Source organism: Carlito syrichta, unplaced genomic scaffold (genome assembly GCF_000164805.1).
Source record: "Carlito syrichta isolate Samal-C Ts95f unplaced genomic scaffold, Tarsius_syrichta-2.0.1 Scaffold314054, whole genome shotgun sequence".
Lineage (NCBI taxonomy): Eukaryota > Metazoa > Chordata > Mammalia > Primates > Tarsiidae > Carlito > Carlito syrichta.
The window spans coordinates 276677-287826 of NW_007258150.1; the positions used below are offsets into that span (position 1 = coordinate 276677).

The 11150-nt window shown below is 42.5% G+C and overlaps 1 protein-coding gene across 5 annotated transcripts in view; it reads right to left on the reverse strand.

Annotated features, from left to right (window-relative positions):
• The window catches only part of TAF1 (TATA-box binding protein associated factor 1), a 95512-nt gene that overhangs the window by 81170 nt on the left and 3192 nt on the right, over positions 1-11150 (reverse strand). For 4 of the 5 annotated variants that reach the window (XR_002482708.1, XM_021718998.1, XM_021718999.1 and 1 more), the window contains exons 4-9: positions 6887-7006; positions 5221-5462; positions 4283-4501; positions 3639-3857; positions 3100-3307; positions 207-383 (exon numbers count right to left, since the gene is read on the reverse strand). Coding sequence is in view for 4 of the 5 variants with exons in the window: in XM_021718998.1 (XP_021574673.1) it covers positions 207-383; positions 3100-3307; positions 3639-3857; positions 4283-4501; positions 5221-5462; positions 6887-7006 (1185 nt within the window). In the remaining variant the exon portion in view is untranslated. The remainder of the gene's footprint in view (positions 1-206; positions 384-3099; positions 3308-3638; positions 3858-4282; positions 4502-5220; positions 5463-6886; positions 7007-11150) is intronic. The other variant, XM_008070915.2, reaches the window with a different exon arrangement.

An 11150-nucleotide genomic window follows, 5' to 3' on the forward strand; every position in this document is an offset into this window, starting at 1 on the left:
CCAACATTCCTACATGAGTTTTCCTTAAACAACACACAAGTACTATTAATACAAACTTAACAGTCATAACTTTGTTCTCTCAAACTGCTACCTAAAAGTTTCTACTCCTGACCTTCTCTAAGCCTTCTCATTTTTTCCTCCCCCTTGACATTAACAGCAAGCTGTCAAAGATGGAGAAGGAATACTGGCGTCTGCCAGTAACATACCCAAAATGAGGTTCTCATCATTGGGATCAAGTGTCAAAACAGGAGGCTCCAACAGCCGGGGCATGGCCTGAGCATCCCAAATGATATTGTCCTCCCAGCGTCCATACACCAGATCCTCATTGTCAATGGGAAAAATGGAGTACCAAGGCTTGTCATCATCCAGAGTGGCTGCAAAACCTAGTCAAAACAGAAGGAGGAAATAGTAACAGGCAAAACATTTATCTCCCTTTCAATCACGATTCCAGCAAAGAGAAAAACAGCAAACATTTAGTACAGTTACTTATGTGGCTACTGAAAAGGAACTGACACAGTGTATTTCTCACTATAAAAAATGTTGCAAACAAAAATGTTCATTGCAATATTGTTTATAATATGTGAAATTTAAATAGCCTAAATGTTTAGTAAGAAATCAGTTAAATAAATTATGGTAATAAATGATATGGTAAAATACATTATCAATAAATAGTAGTAAAATATAAGGGGGGGGGGGTGCCCCAAAAAACGGAATTATTTTTTGGAGGGCAATTCCCCTATAGTACAGACTTCCCCCACAAGGTAAGTGTTCTAGGAACCCACTGGCATCAGTGTACCACCTAACATTAAGAAAGGAGGAACCACAGCAGGTCTGTGATTTTTTTTGGAGATTTTTCAACACATTTGCACATTTCATGATGGGTGATTTACACGAGCAACCTGCCCATACCACACTAAGTGTTTAGCACTTTTTGACCAAAATGGCATGACCCCCGCACCCTACCCTCTCTATTCACTCAATCACCCTAAGCAACTTTTTGCTTCCCCAGATGAAAAAAGTCCTCAAAGGGAAATGTTTTGCTGATGTGGAAGACATAAAACAAAAAATGGCAACAGCACTAAAAGACATCAGAATTGAAGAGTTCAACAGTTTTGAGCAGTGGAAAAAGCACCTTGATAGGTGTATCACATCAGAGAGCACTTTGAAGTGACTGTAGTCTAAACATGTAAGAATACACAATTTTTAATAAATAAATACTGTGTTTTTTGGGTCCCCCTTGTTTATTAACAAAAAGAATTATTGGTAAACAAATTACAAAACATTCACATAAGAATACTATGCAATCAATAAAAAGTGTTTGGGCAGAATGGAAGGTGGGGGAAATAAAAAACAATTTCACAGATTTTAAAAATTAGACATTTTTGTTTTTCCACCAAATAAAAAAAAAAATCCACCTTTCCATGTTTATATAGTCTGCTTTTCTTTTCATTTACACAAATGGGATATCAAATATGTTGTTTCTTATCTTGTTTTTTTCCCCACTTAAAATGAGTTTTGGCCTAGTGTGGTGGCTCACACCTGTAATCCCAGCACTTTGGGAGGCTGAGGCAGGAGGATCGCTTGAGCCCAGGAGTACAAGACCAGCCTAGGCAACAGGAAGACCCCGTCTATAAAGAAGAAAAAAAAAAATTAGCCGGGTGTGGTGGCACATACCTGTAGTCCCAGCTACTTGGGAGGCTGAGGTAGAAGGAGCTCCTGAACTCAGGAGGTCAAGGCTGTGGTGAGCCATGATCGTGCCACTGCACTCCAGCCTGGGTGACAGAGTGAGACCCTGACTCAAAAATAATAAATAAATAAAATTTTAAAAATGAGTTTCCCAGGCCCAGAACAGTGGCTTATGCCTGTATTCCCAGCATTATAGGAAGCCCAGGTAAGATGACTGCTTGAGGCCAGGAGTTTGAGACCAGCCTGGACAACATAGCAGGAAAATGTTTCTCTACAAAAAATTTTTTAAAAATTAGGCAGGGGCGTGGTGGCACATGCCTGTAATTCTAGGTACTAAGGAGGCTGAGGGGGGAGGATTGCTTGAGCACAGGAGTTCAAGGTTACAATGAACTATGAGTACGGCACTGCACTCTAACCTGGGCAACAGCCAGATCCCATCTCAAAAAAAAATCAACAACATAAAATGAGTTTCCTGTTATTAAACACTTTTATAAAGAACTCTGAAGGACATAGGAAATATATGTGTTTAGTGAAAAGCACATACACATACAGAAGACAGAAAAGAAAACAGCTGGGCACGGTGTCTCATGCTAATAATCCCAGCACTTTGAGAAGCCGAAATGCGAGGACTGCCTGAACCTGCGGGTTCAAGACCAGCCTGGGCAACTTGGCAAGACCTTGTCTCTACAGTTAAAAAAAAAAATTAGCCAGGCATGGAGGCATGTGCCTGTAGATCCAGTTACTTGGAAGGCTGAGGCAGAATGATCACCTGAGCCCAGCAAGTTGAGGCTGCAGTGGCCGGGAGCATGCCACTGCCCTCTGCCCTCCAGCCTGAATGACAGAGTGAGACTCCAACTCAAAAAAAAAAAAAAAAAAAAGGAAACGAAAACACACCAAAAAGCTAATAGTTGATAAATCTCTGAATAGATTACAAGTGGAATTTTTTTGACACTACACCGTATTTTCAAAGTAGAAAAATACAGCTGGGCGTGGTGGCTCACACCTGTAATCCCAGCACTTTGGGAGGTAGAGGTGAGAGGACTGCCTGAGCCCATGGGTTCAAGACCAGCCTGGGCAACATGGCGAGACCTCATCTCTACAATAAATCAAAAAAATTAGCTGGGCGTATGCCTATAGTTCCAGCTACTTGGAAGGTTGAAGTAGAAGGATCACCTGAGCCCAGCAGGTCACAGCTGCGGTGGCCATGAGCATGCCACTGCACTCCAGCCTGGGTGACAGAGTGAGACTCCTACTCAAAAAAAACAAACAAACAAACAAAAAACATGGACTAGAATCAGGGCTCAGATCCAAAACATTTCACTATCTCTTAGCAGACTAGAGATCACAGCTAAGACCACTTAGGGTAACTAAGATGAAGGACAGCTGTGTCTAACAGCTGGCACAGAAGCACACCTTGTTGAACATTGTAAGCCATGGCATTTCTAGTCATGCTGGAAGGAAGCCAGCCTGCCAGGCTTGCACGCTGAGGTTTTGTCCCTTTGTGTTTGACATCCTCCCCATCCCAGATGATATCATCCTCCCAATGCAACTGTGTCACCATCAGGAAGTTTTCATCAGCCAGAAGATCAGTGCCATTGCTTTCCTCAAGTTTCCTAAATTCCTGTAGAAGTAGGGAAGAAACAATAAATCCCTGATTGGTCCACTGGTCAAAATTCCCACTTCAAACCCTACATCAGACACATCATAAATGGTACTTTACTTGAGACGACCACCTGATAATGGAATAACTGCTTCTTCTCAATCCTAGTCCAGCATAGCACTCATTTCACAGAATCCTTAGAATGGATATATACCATACCAAACAAAAGGCTTAGATACCTAAATCTCCTACCAAAGAAACCCTACCCAGCATCTCCCCAGTTGAAAAGTAAAGTTAGTAAAGGTGATAGGGCCCTGGACATATTGATTCTTTTCTTACCAGTATTGCTCACCTCTATCATTTTACATTTTATCACAGGTTCATGTTCTGTTTTTCTCAGTTTGAAGCCATAGTCAAACCCACTGCCATCTTCAGGGACACCCAGCATATCATACCACAGTCGGGCAGGCCCATAACGCCACTCAGCCACTCTTGGTTTGGTATCTGTCACTTTATCTGTATCTCCAGTTGACTGGGAAAACTTGGACTCCACAGGAGCCATCATTGTGATCTGTAACAGAACAAAGTCTTAGAGGGAGGGAGGATTTCCTGATCCCAGAAGTCCTATTAACAGGGAGCTAATAGGAGGGGAACTTAGAGAAACCATGAGGATGATTCTTTAACAAGAATCTTTACCTGGACTTAGGATGTAAACAACAAAAGTATGTTATCATAACACATTCTGCCTATCATCCAAATCTTCCTAGTCAGCAATGTATCACCTTCTGCTCCACCCACCTCCCCTCTATCCCATCAAATAACTTCCTATTACAATAGGGAAGGGACAGCCACTAAGATTGAACTCATGATTATTCACTGAGAATTAGCACAGAACTCTGCCTGCTAAAGTGTTATTTATAATAATTTCGACATAAGCCAGAGAGAACTCATTTGTTCCCCTCATAGGTCTTAATCCTAAGTCTCTATTTTACTTACTTCATCATCAGAGAGACACTGCTCTGGAGGTGGTGGTGGAGCATAGTCATAGTTCCACAAAGACTTTTGGCTGACTTCTGATTCTACTGAGCATTCCACCTCCTGGATCTGCTCTTCCTGTACCAGCTCACGGTGCTTCTTCTTCCTCTTTCTCCGAGCACTGCGCCATACAGATGGAACATTCTTCCCTGGTCCAAAAAGACGTAGGAAGCGTAACACCTAGAACATAGAACATATTACCACGTCAGAGACTTGATGTCAGAAAAACATCAGCATCTGGGTCTGAAAACTCCCTTGAGGGATCCATTCAACCATGGAGGAATCAAAGAGTGCTGCATTCAGACTGTATAACATCTAACATGAAACCTGTGCCCCTCAATAATTTGGACTAGCTCTTTTAAGACAATAGGACAATTTCTTCTTTTTTTTGAGTCAAGAGTCTCACTCTGTTGCCTAGGCTGGAGTGCAGTGGCACACTCACAATTACCATAGCCTCAACCTGCTGGGCTCAGGTGATCCTTCTACCTCAGCCTTCCAAGTAGCTGGAACTACAGGCACACGTCACCATGCCTAACTTTTTTTCATTTACTGTAGAGACGAGGTCTTGCCAAGTTGCCCAATCTGGTCTTGAATTCCTGGGCTCAGGCAATCTTCTCACCTCCACCTCCCAAAGTGCTGGGATTACAGGCATGAGCCACCATGCCCAGCAACAGGACAATTTCTAATGAAAACAGCATAAATCACATTTACTATCAATATATACAACATCAAAAAAAAAAACCCAATACAATGCAAAGAGTTCTTATACAGCCAATAATAAGTCACTGAGTAAGGAAACCCTTAAATCTTATCCATTCTATACTTGGCATCTTAACAACGAAATTCAGTATTTGGAAGAGTTCAGTCGTTTGCAATGTGAGCATTCTCCATAAAAGTACCTTTCCAGGCCGAAATTCTGGGAAAAGTTCTGTGACACTTGGCAACAGCTTGGTGGCATCATGCTGCATAATCCCAGCCAATGGTAGAGTCAGCTTTCCATCCTCAGATTCTGCCTGTTTTGCTTCCTGAGGTCCCATCTCAGATTCTGAGTCAGAGGAACTACTGAAGTCCACTTTCTCTGAGGCCAAAGAGGAAGGGGCAATGATGGAGGGCAAGATGATGCCTTCTCCATCTTCAGACACTGCAACAAGGAAGAAAAACCCCTTTGGCATGTAACTGTAAGCATATTGCCTCAAATTCAGCCAACACCCACTCTAAGCTATACACATGGCTCAATGGCAGGGGATAAAGCCCCAAGCACCCATATTACTAGTATGCAACCCCGAAAACTCATTCCAACTCATTATCATCTCCCATCATCCCCAACTCACCTTGTACCTGGTACCCTAGGGTTGTGATAAGAGAAAACAAAAACTATTACTACATTTACTACTTTCTGTAAGTGACCAATATTGTAACCAATGTTGTGACCAAATAGCAAAATTATTAAATACTTTATACTAGTCAGGCCCAATCATATCTAGTTCAGAGACCCATAAGCTAGAGAATTTTTTTAAGCCCAAAGGATAACAAAGAGATTGTATACCATAAAATAAGATCCATGAAACAGAGTTAACAGTTGACATTTAGTCTGCAGACTAAAAAAGAAAATGGCTTAAAACTCTATTAGGAGCCCAGAGCAGTGGCTCACTTTGGGAGGCAGAGAGAGACAAGAGGACTGCCTGAGCCCAGGTATTTGAGACTAGCTTGGGCAATTTGGCGAGACCTCGTCTCTACAACAAATAAAAAAAAAGTTAGCCAGACATGGTGGTGCACACCTGTGGTTCCAGCTACTTGGAAGGCTGAGGTAGAAGGATTACCTAAGCCCAACAGGTCAAGGCTGTGGTAGCTGTGAGCGTGCCACTGCACCCTAGTCTGGGCAATAGAGTGAGATTCTGACTCAAAAAAACCAAAAAAGGTCAAAACTCTTAACAGAAGAAATTTAGGTTAGCATAAGTCTCAAAATACAGACCAAAGATGTTGCTCTTCCCCAGTCTTCTATCCTAGGACAGAATTTTTATAGATATAATATGTGAGATGATCACTGAAGACTCTACCAGCCTTTGACATCTCTGAATATCTGAGAGTTGACTCTACATGATTTATATACCTTTGAGGGTGCCTTCCCCATTTAATCATTAAAACAAAAAAAACCTAAACAGTTTCCAAATACCAGTATGTGTATCAATTACATCAGAAATTGCTTGGAGAATCCTTTAAAATGTCTGGGTTCTACCCCTAACGTTCTGAATCAGACTCTCCAGCAGTGAGAGTCATATATCTTTATTTTTAAAAAATTCAATGTGATTCTGGTGGGCAGCCAAATTTGAGAACCACTGATTAAACTACTACAACTTGAGTACATGTTAAATATTGCTGCCAAATGTTTTAAAAGAAAAACTTCCCTTTAACACTAAAACTTGAGGTTGTATGACTCATTTCTAGAACTTTAATCCTTTCCTGGCAGCTTAATTTTTGTATGACAGTCCTTTATGTGTGTGCCAAAAACCAGGACTTGTGAATGGAAACTTGCTCCTTGGACAAAAGTATACAATCTCTACTTACCACCAGTAATAGCATCCTGGTCCTTATCCTTTTTCAATGGTACTGGGGGTGGAGGTGGGGGAGGCATCAACTTGCAATCAATGTCTTCACAATCAGCATCATAATCATCTTCGTCATAATCTAATAAAAGCAAGAAGACGATCTCAATATCCAAAATGTTATACAACCACCTTAAGGTTCCTTGCTGCTCAACAATTTAAACCACCACATATGGGATGGGAGGACACATCATCAATAAGGGTAACTTGATCTCAAACCAGGCAAAGAGGGGACCAAAGGGAGGTCCAAACTTTATCTGTATGATGACCACTTGTATATCTAATCCTGAATTGTACACATTTTAAAAATAAAAAACAAAAAAATAAAGCACTGTGAATATCCCTTAAGAATACAAAGGAGGGGCCAAGTGCGGTGGTTAAGCCTGTAATCTTAGCACTTTGGAAGGCCGAGGTGAGAGGATTGCCTGAGCCCGGGGGTTCGAGACCAGCCTGGGCAACTTGGTGAGACCTCGTCTTTATAATAAATCACAAAAAACTAGCCGGACATGGTGGCATACGTCTATAGTTCTAGCTACTTGAAAGGCTGAGGTGAGTTCAGCAGGCCGACGCTGGGGTGACCGTAAGCATGCCACTGCACTCCAGCCTGGGCGACAAGAGAGACTTCAACTCAAAAAAAGAAAAAAGAAAAAAGCAAGAACACATAAGAGGTGTAGCTTCAGCCTTCAGAAAAAAATGACATCATGGTATAGCCAAATGTCATAAGATTACACAGACTACCTTACACAAGATATCAGAGAGCTTCTAAGTACTATTTGAAATCTTTTTAAAAATTTTCATACTGCTGTCTCTGAATTGAATTGAACCTTCTTCCTCTGTTAGTTTCCCATAAGACAGGTCTTTCTTCTCAATTCTCAAATATTTGACATACTTTTTCTGTCTACTATCTGTGATTATTTTTTTTACTACCCTTTAACTATTAGCATCACTTAATAATTGGTCCTGAATATTCTGCATTTATTCCCCTATACAGTCCCTATGCCCTTTTCTCAAGTAACACCCTCAGCTAGATTAAACCCAAATCTATATATTGTGCCCTAACTTACCCTTCTACAATTCCACCACATCTGCTACAACCTAAAGAATCTTTCCACTCAGGGTTGGGTACAGTGGCTCATGCCTATAATCCCAGCATTTTGAGAGGCTGAGGCAGGAGGATCACTTGAGCCTAGGAGTTCAAACTCAGCCTGGGAAACATCGCAAGACCTCGTCTCTACAAAAAAAATTTAAAAATTAGCCAGGCATGGGTGTCATGTGCCTGTAATCCCAGCTAATTGGAAGGCTGAGCTGGAACAATAGCCTAAGCCCAGGAGGTTGATACTGCAGTGAGCTGTGATCATGCCACTGTACTCCAGCCTGGATGACAGAGACTCCAAGTCAAAAAGATAAATAAAAGAATCTGGGCCAGGCACGGTGGCTTACGCCTATAACCCCAGCACTTTGGGAGGCCGAGGTGAGATAATTGCCTGAGCCCATGGGTTCGAGACCAGCTTGGGCAACCTGGCAAGATCTCATCTCTACAATAAATTTTAAAAAAATTAACTAGGTATGGTGGAGTGTGCCTATAGTTCCAGTTACTTGGAAGGCTGAGGCTGAAGGTTCACCTGAGCCCAGCAGGTTGAGGCTGCAGTGGCCATAAGTGTCACTGCACTCCAGCCTGGGCAACAGAATGAAACCCCAACTCAAAAAAAAAAAAAAGAAAAAAAAGAATCTGGCCGGGCACAGTGGCTCATGCCTATAACCCCAGCACTTTGGGAGGCTGAGGTGAGAGGACTGCCTGAGCCCACGGGTTTGAGACCAGCCTGGGCAACTTGGCGAGACCTCATCTCTACAATAAATCAAAAAATTTGCTAGGCCTGGTGACGCATGCCTATAGTTCCAGCTACTTGAACGGCTGAGGTAAAAAGATACCTGAGCCAGCAGGTCGAAGCTACGGTGGCTGTAAGTGTGCCACTGCCCTCCAGCCTGGGCAACAGAGTGAGAGTCCAACTCAAAAAAAAAACCCAAAAAACAATCTTTCCACTCAGATACTCAAATCTGTATCTTATATATACAGATTTAATAAATATCCTTCACTTCTTTTAAATTCCCTTTTGTTACAATCAATACCACCTCTTTTTCCCATCTTATGACTTTAGTCCACTGTCTTCTTCATCATTCTCTTAACGCCCATATACGTTTTTCCAATCATTAATAGTAGTAATTATAGTAGCTTCCATTTATTGAGCTTCCATTATGTGCCAGACATTTCAAGCTGCTTTATATATAATCCTCCCAATAATACTTCAAAACAGGAATTATCCTGAGATTCAGAAGTTAAGTGACTTGCTCAGAGTCACACACTTTAAGTGATGCAGCCAGAATTCAAGCCATGTTTAACAAAATCTGTCTTCTTTCCAACACACTTCCTCACTTACCAAGTCCTAGTGATACTTTATCAGCAACTTTCAAGTTGCTGGCTATCATTTTCCACAACTGTCACCCTAGTCCAGACCTTGGTAACTGTACATCTCTAGCCTGCAAGAAAAGCCTCCAAGTTAGTGTGACATTCACTAGTTTACTAATCAAAACCCTAGAGCAACAAGTATCACTCTTCTAAAGCACCACAAAGAAAAGAAAACCAACTAACATTTACAGAGCATCTACTATGATACTGTTCTACGTAAGTCCTTTCACATCATGTAATAAACTCAAATTCTCACAAAAGCATTATTAATGAGGTAACTATTATCACCTTTACTACAGACAAAAAAAAAAACTAAGGGACTATTACAAATGAGAAATCCAAGCCTCACAAATTAAGCAACTTGCCCAGGGTCACACTAAATATGGAGTTGGTATTTGAACATGTAACATTCTGAACCTAGGACACTTTGACTCCAAAGTCTATTTTCTTTGCATTATATCACCCTGCATATTACTCAACAATCAATGATGGTGTACAATACTTTATGGTATCAAATCCCAAGTAATGCATAAACAAAGGTGCTGTGAAAATGCGCCATCTTTGGTTCTTGCTATTTGGCAGTATGTTTCCCACTCGAAAATCTGCTGGCCAATTCTCCCCACACTGCTTACTTATTTCTTATTTCTTACTTATTTTTTTTGAGTTAGAGTCTCACTCAGTCATTCAGGCTAGAGTGCAAAAGCACGCTCACGACCACCACAGCCTCGACCTGCTGGGCTCAGGCAACCTGTCCACTTCAGCCTTCCAAGTAGCTGAAGTACAGACGCACACCATTACATCCGGCTTATTTTTTGATTTATTGTAGAGACGAAATCTCGCCAAGTTGCCCAGGTTGGTCTTGAACCCATGGGCTCAGGCAATCCTCTCACCTCGGCTGGGATTACAGGCTTGAGCCACCACACCCAGCTGCTTACTTATTTCTAGATATCTCCAAGTCTCTGGATAAGCCATGTTTCCAAACCAAAATGCCCTGCTGCTTCTTCTCCACCAAACCTTGCTTAGCTTTCAAAATTCACCTCCATGAAAGCATTCTTTTCTTTTTTTTTTTTTGAGTTGGAGTCTCACTGTGTCGCCCAGACTGGAGTGCAGTGGCTGCTCCCAGCCACCGCAGCCTCGACCTGCTGGGCTCCGGCGATCCTTCCGCCTCAGCCTTCCGAGTAGCCGGAATTACAGGCATGCACTACCACGCCCGGCTGATTTTTTGATTTATTGTAGAGATGAGGTCTCACTGCCCAGGCGGGTCTCAAACCCGTGGGCTCAGGCAATCCACTCACCTCAGCCTCCCAAAGGCGCGGGATTACAGGCTGAGCCACCGAGCCCGGCTCCACGAAAGCATTCTTAATGATCTCTACCGACTTCCAATTATTCCAAAGAAATACCCTTGCAAATCAAGCCATGCAAAGTGGCCAATTGCAGGGGAAGGAGGAAGCCAAGGGCATAGGTGAAGCCACCACCAGAGAACAAGAGAACTTGAAAATGAGCATCCCGCCGGGCTCGGTGGCTCAGCCTGTAATCCCGTGCCTTGGGAGGCTGAGGTGAGTAGATTGCCTGAGCCCACGGGTTCAAGACCCGCTTGGGCAGCTTGGTGAGACCTCATCTCTACAATAAATCAAAAAATTAGCCGGATGTAGTAGCGCACGCCTGTATTTCCAGCTACTTGGAAGGCTGAGGTGGAAGGCTCGCCGGAGCCCAGCAGGTCGAGGCTGCGGTGGCCGGGAGCAGCCACTGCACTCCAGTCTAG